The sequence below is a fragment of the Astatotilapia calliptera genome, chromosome 3, assembly GCF_900246225.1.
Source record: "Astatotilapia calliptera chromosome 3, fAstCal1.2, whole genome shotgun sequence".
Lineage (NCBI taxonomy): Eukaryota > Metazoa > Chordata > Actinopteri > Cichliformes > Cichlidae > Astatotilapia > Astatotilapia calliptera.
In genome coordinates, this window is record NC_039304.1 from 40673435 (window position 1) to 40691407 (window position 17973).

A 17973-nucleotide genomic window follows, 5' to 3' on the forward strand; every position below is an offset into this window, starting at 1 on the left:
TTCTGTTCTCTCCACGGGAAGCATCATAACTATTTGAATGGACGCACTGATTTATGACCATTTACTCTGATCAGCAAATGAATGAATGAATAGACGTCAGTAACCACCTGGCGGGTTATGTAGGTAAAATATGTCAAGTAAGTGCTCACTAATAAAAGCAGCAAAAACTCATTAAAAACATGTCATCAAGTAAGAACTCGCTCAGCATAATCGAAAGCATTATTAGCACATCTCACCTGCAGAAGTAAACTCCAGGAGGAAGACACAAAACAAAATCCACAAGTGTGACGCAGTTATCCAAACAGACATTCCAGCGCATAGATTTGCCGATCACACAGTTTTGTTTTCTGTTTTCTATAAATGGTGTTCCAAATTAGTTTTTATTCGGATAATCTACTGATAAATTCAGATTTTTACATACACTTGCATCTAGAGGTAAAGTTTGAATGAAAGAAGGAAAGAAAGTGCGTGTTTCTTTTTATTTCCGCCAAGACAGGGAGAGGGTGGGACTATCATCTGGAATTGGGTGTTGTTTGATGCTTTTAGAAGGAAAGGGGTGGGGGCTCTTTGAATGATTCCTTGTGTCTCCTCCTCCTCAATCCAGTTCCTACAGTGAATTAGAGTTAAACTTTTTAATCACACATTTGTAGAAATGTCGCCTTCAGCTTGTCCCAGCAGAACCAACATGACTCCATTTTCTTTAACACTTATCCTGATGAGAGAAGGCAGGACAGGACAGACCAGTGTGACATGCTTTGTTTGGAATGTGGGACATAATCCAGGCAGGCAGAGAGGAGAAAAGAGGAGACTTCTCAGTCAGCCATGTTTTTTCACGAGTTGGGAGTTTGATTAACTGGCAGTCCTAACCCTGTGTCTGAATGCTTGTGAATATTATTCTCTTAAAAAACCCCAACATGTGACAGTTTCTCTTTTAAGATAACCTTTATTAGTCCCACACGTGGGAAATTTGTTTTGTCACAGCAGGAAGTGGACAGTGCAAAAGTTATGTAGCAAAAATTAGAATACAATAAGAATAAATACAGTACACAACTGTACAGAATAGAATAAAATAAATACTATATACAGTAGAATAAAATATACAATAAGATAAAAATAGAATACAAATGCTGTATACAACTGAGTAAAAATACAACGATGCCTGAAAAGAGTATTGCCCTTAGTGTTATTGCACATGTGTGGATGTGTGTGTTTGATCAGTTGGAGTCTTCCGTAAAAGATGGCTGAGGCCACCACAGAGTCATAGAAGGTCTTCAGGAGTGGGCCCTTCACTCTACTCTACTCCAAATGACCTGAGTCTCCGTAGCAGGTACAGCCTGCTCTGCCCTTTCCTGTAGAGGCCGTCCAGTCCAGTTTGTTGTTCATATGAACACCAAGGTACCTGTAGCTGTCCACAGCCTCAATCTCCATACCTTGGATGTTCAGTGGTTGCAGTGGAGGATGTTTGTGCCTGCGGAAGTCTACCACCAGCTCCTTGGTTTTATTAGTGTTGATCTGGAGGTAGTTCTGCTGGCACCAGTCAACACAGCCTTGGGTCAGTCCTCTGTACTCCTTGTCCCTATCAGTGATGAGGCCGACTATTGCAGAATCATCAGAGAACTTAAAATATAAAATATTAATATAATATAAATATATACACTCAACAAAAATATAAACGCAACACCTTTGTTACTGCTCCCATTCCCCATGGGATGGACGTAGAGACCTAAAATTCATTCCAGATACACAATATAACCATCCCTCCCAAACAGTGGTCACAAATCAGTCCAAATGTGTGGTAGTGGGCACATCTGCTATATTGAGATAATCCATCCCACCTCACAGGTGTGCCACATCAGGATGCTGATCTGACATCATGAGTAGTGCACAGGTGTACCTCAGACTGCCCACAACAAAAGGCCACCCTGGAATGTGCAGTTTTGTCTCACAGCAAAATGCCACGGATGCCACAAGCAATGAGGGAGCGTGCAATTGGCATGCTGACAGCAGGAATGTCAACCAGATCTGTCGCCCGTGCATTGAATGTTCATTTCTCAACCATAAGCCGTCTCCACAGGCGTTTCAGAGAATATGGCAGCACATCCAACCGGCCTCACACCCGCAGACCTCGTGTAACCACACCAGCCCAGGACCTCCACATCCAGCAGGTTCACCTCCAAGATCGTTCAGGGGGATCAATTCAATTCAATTCAATTTTATTTATATAGCGTCAAATCACAACAAAAGTCGCCTCAAGGCGCTTCATAGATACAGAGAAAAACCCAACAATCATATGACCCCCTAGGAGCAAGCACTTCACACTCCTCAGCCTCCCTGGGAAAGTCTATGCCAGGGTGCTGGAAAGGAGAGTTCGTCCGCTAGTCGAACCTCGGATACAGGAGGAACAATGCGGTTTTCGTCCTGGTCGCGGAACACTGGACCAGCTCTTTATCCTCTCCAGGATACTTGAGGGTGCATGGGAGTTTGCCCAACCAGTCTACATGTGTTTTGTGGACTTGGAGAAGCCATTCGACCGTGTCCCTCGGGGTGTCCTGTGGGAGGTGTTGCGGGAGTATGGGGTGTCTGGCCCATTGCTACGGGCCATTCGATCCCTATACAACTGTTGTAAGAGCTTGGTTCGCATTGCCGGCAATAAGTTGGACTCGTTCCCGGTGGGTGATGGGCTCCGCCAGGGCTGCCCTTTGTCTCCGGTTCTGTTCATAATTTTTATGGACAAGATTTCTAGGCGCAGCCAAGTGGCGGAGGGCTTTCGCTTTGGTGGCCTCAGAATCTCATCTCTGATTTTTGCGGATGATGTGGTTCTGTTGGCCTCATCGGGTGAGAGCCTCCAGCTCGCACTGGAATGGTTCGCAGCCGAGTGTGAAGCAGCGGGAATGAGGATCAGCACCTCCAAATCTGAGGCCATGGTTCTCAGCCGGAAAAGGGTGGAGTGCCCACTCCGGGTCGGGGATGAGTTCCTGCCCCAAGTGGAGGAGTTCAAGTATCTCGGGGTCTTGTTCGTGAGTGATGGGAGAAGGGAGCCGGAGATCGACAGACAGATTGGGGCTGCGGCTGCAGTAATGCGGACGCTGCACCGGTCCGTCGTGGTGAAGAGGGAGCTGAGTGTAAAAGCTAAGCTCTCAATTTACCGGTCGATCTACGTCCCTACCCTCACCTATGGCCACGAGCTGTGGGTAGTGACCGAAAGAACGAGATCGCGGATACAAGCGGCAGAAATGAGCTTCCTCCGAAGGGTGGCTGGCCTCTCCCTTAGAGATAGGGTGAGAAGTTTGGCCATCCGGGAGGGGCTCAGAGTAGAGCAGCTGCTGCTCCACATCGAAAGGAGCCAGCTGAGGTGGTTCGGGCATCTGACAAGGATGCCCCCTGGGCGCCTCCTGGGTGAGGTGTTCCAGGCATGTCCCACTGGGAAGAGCCCCCGGGGCAGACCCAGGACACGCTGGAGAGATTATATCTCTCGGCTGGCCTGGGAACGCCTTGGTGTTCCCCCGGATAAGCTGGAGGAGGTGGCTGGGGAGAGGGAGGTATGGGCCTCTTTGCTTAGGCTGCTGCCCCCGCGACCCGGCCTCGGATAAAGCGGATGAAGATGGATGGATGGATGGATGGATGGATGGATGGATGGATGGATGGATGATGACCTGAAGCAAAGCTCAGAGGGTTTGCTGTGTGTTCTTTGGTGCTGATTCAGCAGGATTGCTGTGAGAAGAGGCAAAAATAAATCACTGTTAAACAGGCAACAGTCCAGTTTTTTAATTCATTTTGTTCTTTAAAGTAGTGAGTTAGTGCATCATATTTACAGGAGGATTAATATCAAACAAATAACAGAATTAAACCAGGAAACAAATGAGGAAATAGTTCTGCACCAGGCAGAACCCCATAACCCTGCAGTGGTTGATGTAGGGAGGTGGGTTACAAACAGGACAGACCAGTGTAACATGCCTTAGAATGTGGGAAGTAACTCAGGCAGACAGGAGAGGAGAAGAGAAGAGACTTCTCAGTCCTAACCTTGAGTTATCTGAATGGTGATTATTGTTCTCTTCAAATTAACTCAACATGTGACAGTTTTTTTAAATATAGAAATAAAAGAAAAAATTACCTAAAACAAACAATGATGTAATTATCATTTTCTGTACACAGCTTTGCTTGTAAAAATCAGGGAAAGTAAGACGTTTTTCCTGTGAGTTACACTGAGTGAACTTTGCCATTCTTTACTCTTTAATAACACACATCTGCTAAAAAGGAAGTTGTCTGTTCTTTGTTGAAGCCACATTGATGATGGAGTGTAGCAGAGTGACTGCAGACCACAAATACTTCACTCTGTACTGAAGCGTCCATGTTGTTGTCTTAGGAGAACATCCATTTTATAAATTCCTTTTGTTGTTTAAAGCAGTGGTTAGTGCATCATATTCACAGGGAGATCACACTTTTTGTATAAATGTTGCCTTCAGCTTGACTCCATGTTCTTTAACAAAGTGATTGCCAGGGCAGCTACAGCCCCCCTGGCAAACACATTGGGAGAGGTGGGGTACAAGCAGGACAGACCATTATAACATGCCTTAGAATGTAGGAAGTAATCCAGACAGACAGGAGAGGAGACTTCTCAGTCAGCCATGTTCTTCATGAGTTGGGAGTTTGATTAACAGGCAGTCCTAATCCTGTGTTATCTGAATGCGTGTGAATATTATTCTCTTAAAAACCCCCAACATGGAGCAGTTTTTTCTTTCAAAATATACAAATAAAAGAAAAAACAACCTAAAACAAATAATGATGTCATTATCACTTGCTGCACACAGCTGCACTTGCAAACATGAGGGAAAGTAAGATGTATTCCTGTGAGTCACACCGCCGAATAAGTGTGTGGGAACACTGAGTGAAATTTCTCACAAACAAAGCTCAGAGGGTTTGCTGTGTGTTCTTTGGCGCTGATTCAGCAGGATGGCTGTGATGATAGATATCCTCAAAAAGATTCAAAAAGTCTCTTACCTGAAGCAGAATGAACAAAGTTCAGTCTGAAAGTCTGCAGAGCTCATTTCTGTAAACAGCTGCAGCACATTAGCATACACCACTCTTTTATTTTATTCTTTAGCCTTTAACCTGACCTAGAATCATTTTAAGGAGTGGTATGACCTTCAGACATCTCTTTAAACCTCCTTTGTTTGCAATTTCTTTGAAATTTCTGCTTTAACAGACTGAGCATCCTCTCTGCTGAAACACAAACAGGGGGGTTGAGGTGCTTTGGACACATTGTTTGAAATGTGCCCAAAGCATCATTTCAAGCAAGTGCCAATGAAATATATTAATGACACAACTGCATCAAACTGCTTTGCCCAACTACCGCTGGACTTTATCATTAGAGGCACTGTCGCAAAGCAACAATCACACAATGTTTTGCTACACGTGCACCAGAGTTCATGACACGCTTCGATTTTTGGGCCACTTTTAAATAAACTTACGACATGGTGCAGTGTGGCAGACATCAGTTTCCTCAGCTGATATCTTTCTAACAGAAGCAGTGACGTGCACAGACTCTGATCCTGATGAAAAACTTGTAGATTTAGTTATTATTTTCAAGTTGGGCACCTAGTTGTTTTTCTTTTCTCTTTATTCATGCTCATAATAAGTCTTCAGTCTGTGCTGTAAATATGTTGCAATAATCCACTGCTGTGAAGAAACATAGGAATGTCAGACTGGGCTCCCGACTGTTTAACGGAAATTAAACCTCCACCTCTCAGCTGCTACATGTCTCTTCTAATGGAAAACCTGATGAACGGCTGCCAAAGAGCAAACAGCCAACAGTGGAGCTTTGTTTTAGGTGGAGGCCATATTATTCATAATCAAAACATTCAATGGTAAACTTCGATGTTGAGTTTGCCGTTCTCTTCAATGTGCACAGCGCAGTCCAGGAAAGGCAGACAGTTGTCCTTTGTGTCTTCCCTGGTGAACTTCATGTTCTTATCCACAGCGTTAATGTGCGCAGTGAAGGATTCCACTTCTTGTGTCTTGATTTTGACCCAGGTGTCGTCCACATATCTGTACCAGTGGCTGGGTACTCTTCCTTTGAAAGAGCCAAGAGCCTTCCTTTCCACTTCCTCCATGTAAAGGTTGGCTACAATAGGTGACACGGGGGAGCCCATGGCACAGCCATGTTTTTGTCTGTAGAAACCCTCGTTGTATTTGAAGTATGTAGTGGTGAGGCAGAGGTCTAACAATGTGCAAATCTGATCGGGTGGGAAGTCCTGTCTTCTAAGGAGCTGTCTTCTTGTAGTCGTTTTCTGACAGTCTCCACTGCCTCTATGGTGGGTATGCAAGTGAAGAGGAACATCAAAGGACACCATGGTTTCATCTGGGTCCAGGGTAAGTTTCTGGACATTGTCGGTGAAGTCGGTGGACTTCACCGGACTATTGTAGCCAACCTTCACATGGCTCCTCCTTCACTATTTACCTCTATGTTCGTCCTTTCACACCCCCCTAGCCAGGGGACGTAACACAAATCAAACATGTAAATCATCATGAATGAGCTTAGCAGACTGGTTCAGTCTGGGTTAACACTAGAGATGGACCGATCCGATATTACGTATCGGTATCGGTCCGATACTGACCTAAATTACTGAATCGGATATCGGAGAAAAATAAAAAATGTAATCCGATCCATTAAATATCACGAAAGCACCTCACAAAACTTGCAACACGCCGTAACTCACCTCAGAACGTTAGCACGTCGAGCAGTATGCATCACGTGATAGAGCAGCTGTGGCATGCGGGACCTGTCGGTGGTCTGGATAGCATTTGGAGCTTCGCTAGCAACCCAGCATTTCATCTCCGACAAAGTTATCCCGAGAGAAGTAAAGCAAGTGTGTAAGTCCATCTCTGAATGTTTGTAAAGCATTCCTGCGTTAAGCTTAACAAACGACTGCCTCTTCTTGCTGCTACTTCAATCATGAAACTGCTTAATGATCAGCTGATCGGCTTTTCTGTCGCGAGTCCGTGTCTCTTGTTTGTTTTTGGCCCACGTTGCACCAGAAAGAGGAAACCAGCGGCTGAACAACAGCAGCACGTTTAAGCTTGATCAGCTGTTGTTAGAATGTATTTAATATTACTTTCTACTCGAGGATCTTTTTCTACGCAGCTGACGGCTGGTAACTGTGCAGGGGCGGATCTAGCAAAGTTTAGCCAGGGGGGCCGATAGGGCATTAACTGGGAAAAGGGGGCACAAAGACATACTTTTCTTTCTTATTCTCATTTAAAATGTCTAGCTTTTAATAAATAATTATCTGACACCCAAAGTTTTAATTTGATGCAAAATGAATAGAAGTCAATTACTGTATATAGTGACTATTAAGTCTAATATATATACCCTAGTAAGCTATAGTACTTTTTACTTTGGGAAGGTACCATCTGTGCAGTCTGCAATTTTGTTGAAGAAAGATGTTGAATCTATTTAATATTTCTTGAAAAATAATTGATTTCTGTGCTTTTTTTTTTCACACTGCATCAAATTAAGGTTGATTACGTCGATTAAGCGTCATGAGGTGGAGCGTGAGGGGTGGTTCCCTATTTTTTATTTATTTATTTTTGTTGTTGCTGGGAGTTGGAACCCTATTAGTTAGGTTGCTTAATATTTATGCTAAGTACTCTTTAAAATACCAGAATAGGGAGGATGGTGTAGGTTTAAGTTTATTAGATTGATCAGTATTGCTGTACTATGAAATATTTTTTTTTGCATACAGGTGTAACAGAATAGCTTTAGTGTAGTTGTTGTTTTAAACTTGAGTATGAACTTATACAAAATGCAGCAAGATATTTAAAAAACAGTTTTGTTGATTAAAAAACACTATATCGGATTCATATCGGTATCGGCAGATATCCAAATTTATGATATCGGTATCGGTATCGGACATAAAAAAGTGGTATCGTGCCATCTCTAGTTAACACGAAAGCTAATCAGAATCAGAATCAGAATCAGAATGGGTTTATTGCCAGATGTTGAGGTTTACAACATTAGGAAAGTGCTGCGGTGCTTCAGTGCAAACAATAAGAATTAAAGTGCTATGTAGAAAGAAAGATATGTGCATGAGATAAGAAGAAAGGAGATGTGCTGCCACCTTCTGGCTGCAGTTAAAGGGTGGAAATTTTCTCTTATTCTTATGAATTAATCAGCATTAGTTATATTCTGCAAAAAAGTATTTCGACACGATTTTCCTTTCTACACTTAAACTTTCATTTGAGTTCTCCTAACTTTCCTATTTATTGTTTTTGAATACTCTTCTGTTAAAAATTGAGCAACATTTAACATTTTTCTCCAAGATATATGAACACAACAAAAAAAAGATACATATGCAAATAACACATTTTATGATTTAGAAGCTAAGAGATAAAATACATATTGTAAAAGACGAATTCCATCCTGCTCTCTATGAGTGTGTCACTCCCAAAACAAGATCACAAATACTTTTTGGCTCCTTGTAAGATTGTAAGTTAGTTATAGCCAGTTTTTGCAGTGATCCTGATTAATCAGAGGATGATCCCTGCAGCTCCAGGCGCAGCTCGCACAGAGCAGACAGGTACTCTTCATTGTCCTTGTCACAGTTCAGAGCTTTCTCATAAAACTCAGCAGCTTCCTTCCTGTCGCCCTCAGCTCTGGCCACCTGACCCAGCAGAGCGAGAGCTTCACCATCACCCCGATTCTTTGCCAGACGTCTGTCAGCGATCTGCTTCAGTTTCTGCGGGAAAAAAATAGAGGAACAATGAAAGATTAATTTATGTTCCAAAGAAGTAGAGTCTCTTCATCTGGATGTAACGTTTTTAGTGGGATAAAACATTACATTATGCTTTAATTAAAAAAGCGACATTTTGAAATTTGAACTCTGGAGGCTAAAGGATCTACCTCCCATCCTACATTTAAATAGTATAGGCACCACAGGTAAGCCCACAATCTGAGGTTGAATTGCTCTAATGGGGTGATATGGTACTATAAGGTCTTTAAGATAAGATGGGGCCTGATTACCAGCTTAAAATGTTTCTAAGAGTTTTCGGGGGACAACAGAAGGAGAAAAGCTATAGAGAGGTGTGTAAGACTGCAACTCTGGATAGTGACTTGGGGGGTTTTCATAAATTTGGCCAGACTTTTTGAAATGAAAGGAGTTCCATCCAAAGTGGGATGGATGCCACATCTCCTCACAAGACCTAGTGAAAGACAGAACCACTGACAGTCACCAGTAGTTTTCAAAAATGAAGTTGAAAACAGTCCTCAGGAGCACAAGTAGGTGGTATTGAACAAATCATTTAAATCAAGCGAGCTTTGATATGAGGTTTTGCTCACACCGCACGAGTTAGTATTAACACTGAGTTTATATAACACGTAACCTTTGTTATGTCTCTAGTGCTCACCTTAGCACACTGTCTCCAATTATATTTTTTCAGTGGTATCAGCAGCCCCTGCAGAGAGAAAACAGCAGAAGACTATGGTGAAGATAAATCCATCCATACTAAGGTCATGTGGTGGATGTGAGAGGTAACATGTTTCACATTACTGCCCCGACACCTCCATCCTCCAAACAAGGCCTGTTAGTTTTTCTTCTTTCATTGTTCTTCTTGGGTTGAAACGTGGGACATTAAGAGGCAGCTGCATGTCTAACACTGTACATGCAGCTGCCTCAGTTGGTGTAATTTGCCCTCTGATGGATCAGCTACCTGTCACCTTCATTTTTTCTTCAGATAGGACCAATCAGAGTCTGGCACCTAGAAACTTACCTTGGTATAGTGAGCGATGGCTTGAGCCTCATTTTTTTTGTGATAATGAAGAAAGTCACCGCAGCGCTGATGGATAGTCTGACAATCCCTTTCCTCCTCCACCTCTGGTAACGTCTCCAAGCACTTCTGGAAAGCCTCCTCAGCCCTGAGAAACAAAGAGATGATGAGGAATCTACAGCCAGAGGAAAGAAAGAAGGAAACCCTGCAGCTTTGTTTAGACGGGTACCTGCTCATATCCCCTGCCTCTGCACACAGCAGTGCCAGTTCAGCCCACGCCAGGACAAAAGGTCTCTTCCTCTTCACAGATTCTTCAAGGTGACTGATACAAATACGCCTCCACTTACGCACCTCTTCTGTGGAGCATTAAAGGGTGATTTGAGTGGTGTTTATTTAAGGACAACATGCAGTATATTTCTGTGTACCTCTGTTGCTGAAGCGCCTGCGACGCTCAGCAATTATTTTCTGCTTGTAGCACAGAGCCAGCTGGTAGTTGAAGGAAGGTAATTGATCGCCCCTTTTCAGTCCTCGCTCAAACACAACAATAGCCTCATCCAGTCGATTCTGGAACAGATTTAAAAACACTAATCAGATACAAATAAAGATAAAAAATCAATTTGAGGATAGAAGAAGAAAAATAACAGAAGAATGGTTCAAACTCTCTTAACAGCTATAAATGCAAACACTGAAAAGGTAATGAATTTGTAAGGAAATTCGCTCTTGTTCACACCAACAACTTATATAAATGCATGAAAGTCTATAAAAAAGAAAAAAAAGGAGGGAAAGGGGAAAAAAGACGAATGGAATCACTCAGACACACCCAGACTCCTAGCTCAGGAGACAATCAGGAGACAGACACTATCTCTACTATTAAGATTAGGCTTAAAACTTTCCTTTTTGCTAAAGCATATAGTTAGGGCTGGATCAGGATTTTGGCTCTGCTTTTGTAAGTGTAAGTTCTATAAGCTTCATCAGGTTTTGGCCTCCAACTTGCACTGGAGCAGTCTGCAGGCAAGTGTGAAGTGGCAGCAGGAGTTTGGCCGTCCAAAAGGGGCTCAGAGTAGAGCCGCTGCTCCTCCACATTGAAATAAGTGGAAGAAGATGAATGGATGGATGGATATTCATAAATTTGAAATTTAATCAGTGTGTCTGTACTTACTATGGGAAATTTATGAAACTTCCTGTAAAACATTAATACAAATTTGCAGCAGTGGACGCCACAGTTGACTGTCTACCTCAGGTTTAATGGCTGGTTGTTCTCGTCCCTGAATCAGTACAGTATCAGGATTAAGGAGAGCAAAAACACCCAAGCTGTTCAGGATTACAAAATAGGAAAGCAAATGAAGGCTAAAGCCAGCCAGCATCCCCAGAGATCACAGAGTTGTTCTAAAAACTCCCAGGAGCCAAAAATGAAAGTCATATGAAAGTCAAGGACAGGTTTTATAACCTTTAAATAAAGTGTCTTTATTGACCTGGCTGCTGTTGATGATGCTCTATTAAGGCTTGTATGGTTGAGGAGGCCTTAAAGTGGATGGTGAATGTGCTTTCATTTATAGACAGAAGCTAATGGCATGAATGGTGGGCCCAGGAAGATTCCCAGACTAGAATCTTGGACTTCGATCATCTGGTACCTTTACCCTCGGGTCAAGCAGAGTTGGCGTTCTCTTCTCCCTCACTGTCACCAAGTTGTTAACATTGAATTAATTTCTAAGTATAACACTGCAGGTGCCTTGACATACTGTAAATAATGTTAGAATAGTTTCTATGAAGAAAACATTTAAAAAGAAACTGAGGATGAGTCTCTACAGACGGATTTCCTAACTTTTGTTTGGTCTGCTGTTACTAAGCCAAAGACCCAGTGAGCAGAAGTAAGAATTTATAGGACCAAAGCTGCAGACTTACCCGCTCACGTAAGTATTTTCCTGAGTGGCGGATGATATGAGGGTTATCAGGATCATTTTCTAGTGCTTTCTTCACCAGACTCTCAGCCTCTTCGTATTTCTTATAGGCTGCCAGCTTTGCACCCAGCGAGCACTGCAGAGCAGCGTTATTTGGGTTGATCTCCAATGCAAAGCGAAGCTGTTTGATGGCCTGGGATTCCTCATCTTCCTGTAAGTTTTCTAAAACCCACTGCAGATGAGAAACTGGTTAGTCCACTGTTTCTTTTGCTTGAATAAATATTAGTCATTGAAACTTCTAAAAAATATACTGACGCTGAAGTAACTGAGGCCACTGAAGGAGCCCTAAAGTTTACTCTCATCATTTGGTGCTGTCTCGATTTTAGGAAGTCCTCTTATAGCTCATCACCTACTGTCATTAAAGCTGCTGATTGACTTGACCATAAACTGTGTTTTGAATCTCATGCTGATGCCACTACTAAAAAAGTTCAACAAAGACTGTTCTTTTTAAGTAAAATGAGATCTTTTAATGTCTCCTCTCAGATGTTTCTTTGTTTTATAGAAGTTTTATCGAATCTGTGATGTCTTTTTGTATCGCTGCCTGGTTTGGTAACCTGACGGTGAGGAATAAGAATCGGTTGGGACTTCTGGTAAAAACTGCTCGCAAAATTTCAGGGCATTGGCACGATGGACTTTTGGCCATTTACAATAGAAATGTGCTGAGTAAGGCTCATTCTATTATTAATTGTTTGAACCATCCACTTCACAGTGAGTTTGAGTTGTTGCCTTCCGGGCGCTGTTTTAGAGTACCTGTGAGGAAGACTAAAAGACTCCAGGTCTCTTTTATCCCTACTGCATCTTGTCTCCTTAATGGCAAATAACTGTCCTTGGACTTTCTATCATTATTATTGTCATTATTATTTCATATTATTGTTCTGTTTACTTTTATCCTGCTGCTAAACTAATTTCCGCTTGTGGGACGATAAATAATTTGAATTGAATTGAATTGAGGAGGAATATACCCATATAAGATAATAAACTCTTCATCCTTAGTGTTAAGATGTTGATACTATACCAGTATCCTTTAAAAGCACAATAAACTTTTTTGCCTTCCAGTAAAAGCTAAATTAAACTATGCCTTACTTTTATTTGTAAAGAAAGCAATACTGTTAAATACACCACATTTCTTCTGTGCTCAGCTGCAGTATCCAGATAAACTACATAATTATGCTACATCATTTTTAGCAATTTAGTGATTCCTGGAGCAAAATGTAACTTTTTGAAAAACTCTGTTACATTCAGAGCATCTTTTAAGTGGAATAAACTGCCTTATGCAATTAGAGAACTAGTGACTATTCATAATTTAAAAAAACATTTAAAAGCCTATTTATACAGTTTTAATAAATATTGTAAATATTGTAAGTGGGTAATGTTGTGACCTGTTTTCCACATGTATTGTGCCTCAATGCTTATATTTTTACGATTATGGTGGATGTAAGAGCCAAATTATGTGGATGTTTTGCATCTGTATTACAATCATCTTTATTGTATAATGTTTTATTATATTATACTTGATGGCTTGGGCCCCAGGAAGATTAGCAACCACTATTGTTCAAGCTGATGGGGTTCCTTATGAATAAATAAAAAATTCTTATCATAAAACTGACCTGTTCTCCGCAAAAGAGGACAACGGCGTAGCAGGTGTTCCACTCAACATCATGAGGCTGTACCTCAAGTGCTTTACGAAAACAGTCGATGGCTTTTGATATAGAAGACCTCGACACCTTGAAATAGGCCCAGCCTTGTTCCCCATACACCTGTGGGAGGAGACTTCCTGATGAACCAGTGGGATACTTCACCTGCAGAGGGAGAAGGAAGCGTCAGAGGTTCAACAGCAGTGATCATCATGTTTGATCTGATTGGTTTACATACCAGTATGTCCTCGACTCTCTGACAGTAGCTTTGTGACTGTGCAAAGTCTCCATCGTGATATTTCAGCCAGGCCATGTCTCCATACGTCACAATCAGCCGCCTCTCACTCTCATCACCGTAACTCTCCCTGATGGTCTCCTCTGATTGGTTTAAAAGTTTCAGCGCTTCCTCTCGTTGATCCTGAAGATACCTGAGGACCAACAGGTCATCAACAGCTGTTCCACATCTGGTGTTTACGACACCTGACAAGAAACTGACTTGAGGGTTCAACTAACACTTGTTGATGATTCATTAAGGTTTTTATCTGAGGTTCTTGACTCCAGGGTTAGATAATTACTGCATTTCCACCAGAAAAACAAGAGTCCAAACAAACTTTAGGAAACAGATTTATATCAAGATTCTTAAAGAATCAGAAACTTTAGTCCAATACTCCAATAATGTTTCTCTTCATATTACATGTTTGTATTAAGGTTGAAATAATGAGGTAAACATAAAGCAAGCTGACGTTTTTCTTCTAGCTGTAGCTTTGCTAAGCTGCATAAATCTGGTGATTGTTTATTTATATTGTTAACTTATGAAGTGAGTTGAACCTGAGCCAGCCATATCTACTCCAGACAAAATGTTGTTACATGAAATAAAGTAAAATTCATCTGTGTTAGCAGCAGGAGCACTGCTGGTAGGTAACATTAGCAGAAGAAACACAGCTCAGGGTTGGATCTGATCCTGAAAACAAAACTATCTCTCTATCATTCAAATATAAATCCTGCTGATGCTGACCACTGTTTCCTTTGACGGTCAAATTTGTCTTTGGTCAGACGGACTTCAGTGAGAAAAACTGTCTTTCTTCTGGCTAATGTTAGCTCTTCTCTTCTGTAGCAGAGTCCCAGAAATAAAAGCGTTGAGATTTGAATGAGCAGAATAAATCCACTTTAGCTTTTCCTTCATCAGACAGCTCCAGAAACTGTACCTGAAATAAGCCAAGAGGCTGTAGAAGCAACCTGCTCCTTTATACGGACTCTGATGAAACTCTATGTCAATCTCTGTTCGGGTGATCAGTTTTTTCGGGGATACGTCCAGCTTCAGATCCCAGGTGAAGTGACACTGCAACTGCTGCAGCCTGCTGAGCAGAGCGCTGCTATCTTCACTGTAAGAGAGTCACAAAGAAAACGCTGTGAGGAGCATCAGAGGGAGAGCATCAAACCAGGACTGGCTGAACCGAGGCTCACTCAGTGCTCTGACACACTACAACCAGCACATGATCAAACATCCTCACTCAGAAACTCTCATGCCAGTTCACCCACACTTCGCAGCTCCTCTCCTTGACAAAAATTCAGTTTGTGTGATCAACCAATGAAATCAGTGATGTGAAGTAGACCTGTGGTTTGAATCTCACACTGAGGAACCAGAAGAAACCTTAGATGTGGAGTGAGACACAAACACAGGGGGACAGCTATTGTTGTGATACAACGTTTAATTCATTTGATCACATGCCAGTGTTAAAATGTCTAGTTATTGATGTAAGATGTGTCATGTTTCAGCTGTGTTCAGGCAGGAGAGGACCCAAACACAAACTCACGGGGACACGGGAAATAAACTCAAAAGCACCGCTTTATTTCAGACTCGAGAAAAGGATACAAAACTAAACTTCACAGTGAGGCACACAAGTAACACACAGCATGAGGGACGACACGACACTGACTCAGAGAAACACAGGGCTTAAATACACTGTGAAGTAACGAGGGGAATGAGACAGAAGGAGGGCACAGCTGGGAGAAATCAGAACTGACGAGACAAGGAAGCAAAATAGGATGCACGCACATGAGACAGACCTTCAAAGTAAAACAGGAAGTACAACACTGAGACGTGAACTTGACACCGTGGAGACAGAGCAACTAAGAAACACAGAGATATAAACCATGAGGCAGAGCACTCTAAGGACCAAAATGCACAGACGGAAATACTAGGCATGGAGCACAAAAAAACTAGATTTAAGGGAGTAACTAAAGACCAACAATGAGGACATAACTTACAACACAAAGTGACAAAAAACACAGGAAACTCAAAACACTTCATCAAAAAACCCAGGACCCTGACAAGATGCATCAGTTGCCCGTGTTTTTTCAGTTACCAGTGTTCATGATGTGGAATTAATATTGTTGAAGAGTTAAGCACTGAAGTAGGCAAGCAGGGACACGGACTCGAACATGCATGCAAGGTAGTGGTGAGCAATCAGGGCTAAATTGTGTGGATTTTGATACCCAAGTATGGGAGGTTATTAATTTAATTTAATTTCTTATTTGACTGATAGAATATTTGATTACTAAAATAATCGATACCTGCAGCACAGATTATTATTATTACATAACAGGTTTATAATTTTATAACCTCCACTTTTTCCTCTTCCTCTGATTCACAGACTCCTGGACTGTGTTACTTTGTATCCCTCTGCGTGCACCTGAGCGCCAGGTAAACTAAACTACTGCTGGATTTAAAGTCCATCAGGTGGACAATTTGTGATAAATGACCGATTATTTATCAAAGGTTTGGCAGACTGACCTCATGTTGGAGCACACAGAGACCTCCTCCTCCTCAGACTCAGCAAAGTGATGACTGAACACAAAGAGTGCGTGGACCGATCTGTGAAGCTGTCACCTCAGTTACACAAACCACACACCCCTGCTCCTGCTGCCTTCAGGGCCCCGCTGAAAACAAGTAAAAGTGAGAATCCATGTGCTCGTGTCTCTCCTCTCCTCTCCTCTCCTCTCCTCTCCTCTCGTGAATTTAATGGCCATAAATATAAAGGATGTTAGGAGACGGGAGTCACACATTTGAGACAGGAGGAAAGCGTACCGACGAGAAGGCTGGGCTATCTGTTTTACATCACCTCAGGAGTTGTTTTTGAAGGCACCACGAGGGGACGTTAGGTTTCGTTTCTGCATCTCAGCTGAGAGCGTCACCAAAGATCACTGATCAGCCATTGGTCTGTAAATAAGCGATTTATCTGTATTTTTTCTGAGGAAGAGAGGGGCTGTTTCTTGTAGCATGGCGTGAGTCCACATTAGCTTCGCAGCAACTTTCTAGTTCCTGAAAACCACCACAAATAATACAGACACTAACGGAGGTGGCAAAAGTACAGACAATATGTAGTTCAGTAGTAAAAATACTCAAGTAAAAGCTGAAGTACAGATTCAACTTCTTTGCTCAAGTAAAAAAACAAGTTTTTTTAAAAGGTAGAAAAAGAGGGCCAGGAGTTTCAAAATAAATGAATAAAATATGATAATAATTAACTGAAACTGGAATTAATTAATAAATAGATAAACAATTAAATGTCTATTTATTTTATTGAAAACATGCAATTAAGTATTTATTTCCAGTTTTAATAAATTACATCGACATTTCATTATTTTTTCTTCTCATTTTTTCTACAAGTGGTCCTTTTGCTATACTGGTCCACTTGATTGTCATAGTTTATTCAAGCTTTATTATTTATTCTTATTTTAAGTTATTACAATCAGAACGGACGGACTCGGGGACAGGAAAGAGAAATAAGAAGAAAAGAGAAGTTGGGAGTAAAGTAAACAGAAGGAGAGAGAAAGAACAAGAGGGGAGAAGAGGGATAGTGAGAAAATCACTAAAAATCTGCTTTGCCAACTGCTGAAAAACAAACAAGCAAAATGAAAAGAGCACAGTAGGAAAACTACAGCAACAAACAACATAAGCACAGGTAACAGTAAACCCACCCAGTCTACCCATCACTGGGCAGAGTCACCACACCCCCTCGTCATAGCTCAGTAAATCCTCTTTCAGTGTTTTTTCTTTCTTTTCAATCCGATCCTGTCTAGTCTCCACTGCAGCTTCTCTGAGGGTTGGATCTTGTTGTCAGTAACCATGACAATTTCCTGTCGCTGGTTTGTTTTCTGTTCTTGGCGCTATACGCCTGCCTGCCTCCCTGCCCAACACTTCACAGTGAGTGTACGCGAACTGGCTAAGCCTCACCCGGACCTCTACTCCCCTCCAAGACTCGCCTTCCTATGGGGATAGTTACAAAGCTTTCTTCGTTATGAATGAGCATTTTAGTTAGCATCTCCAAAAGTTGATTCTGTTCATCTGGGCATAGCATTTTGTGGGACAAACGTTTCATCACTCATCCAAGTGACTTCTTCAGTCTCAGCTGACTGCAGGTTTCCCCGATCTTATAAACAGAACATTTGCATAATGACTGAAACCAGCCCACTGAAGGAACAATGGGCTGGGAGGTCAGTTCCTTAATCATAACGATGCAAATTCTCATGACCATTGATCAACAACCACTGACCAAAACCCACTGACCAAAGCCCACTGATCAATGGCGATGAGTACCATTCACAGAGAGTTGGGGAAT

At 41.9% G+C, this 17973-nt stretch overlaps 1 protein-coding gene across 3 annotated transcripts; it reads right to left on the minus strand.

The window, feature by feature from the left end:
• Nucleotides 1-8053: 8053 nt before the first annotated feature.
• On the minus strand, nt 8054-16273 carry LOC113019538 (interferon-induced protein with tetratricopeptide repeats 5-like). 3 transcript variants are annotated; one of them, XM_026163292.1, is made up of 10 exons: nt 16149-16273; nt 14560-14736; nt 13593-13782; nt 13328-13519; nt 11665-11892; nt 10188-10326; nt 9992-10115; nt 9766-9910; nt 9403-9450; nt 8054-8735 (listed from the first exon to the last, which is right to left on the minus strand). In XM_026163292.1, exons 1-10 carry the CDS (start codon nt 16151-16153, stop codon nt 8523-8525), a joined length of 1461 nt encoding a protein of 486 aa, XP_026019077.1. In that variant the 5' UTR covers nt 16154-16273; the 3' UTR covers nt 8054-8522. The 3 variants fall into 3 exon arrangements, with proteins under 3 accessions (XP_026019077.1, XP_026019076.1, XP_026019078.1); XM_026163291.1 differs by having other exon boundaries at nt 9992-10118; nt 16149-16271; XM_026163293.1 differs by lacking the exon at nt 11665-11892 and having other exon boundaries at nt 9992-10118; nt 16149-16268.
• Between the last annotated feature and the right edge of the window lie 1700 nt (nt 16274-17973).

Coding starts and splice junctions, on each gene's coding strand:
- LOC113019538 (XM_026163291.1), bottom strand. Junction 10,327..11,664: donor GAAAATACTTACGTGAGCGG/GTAAGTCTGCAG, acceptor AATCTGTTCCAG/AATCGACTGGATGAGGCTAT. Junction 8,736..9,402: donor ATTGGAGACAGTGTGCTAAG/GTGAGCACTAGA, acceptor TTTTTCCCGCAG/AAACTGAAGCAGATCGCTGA.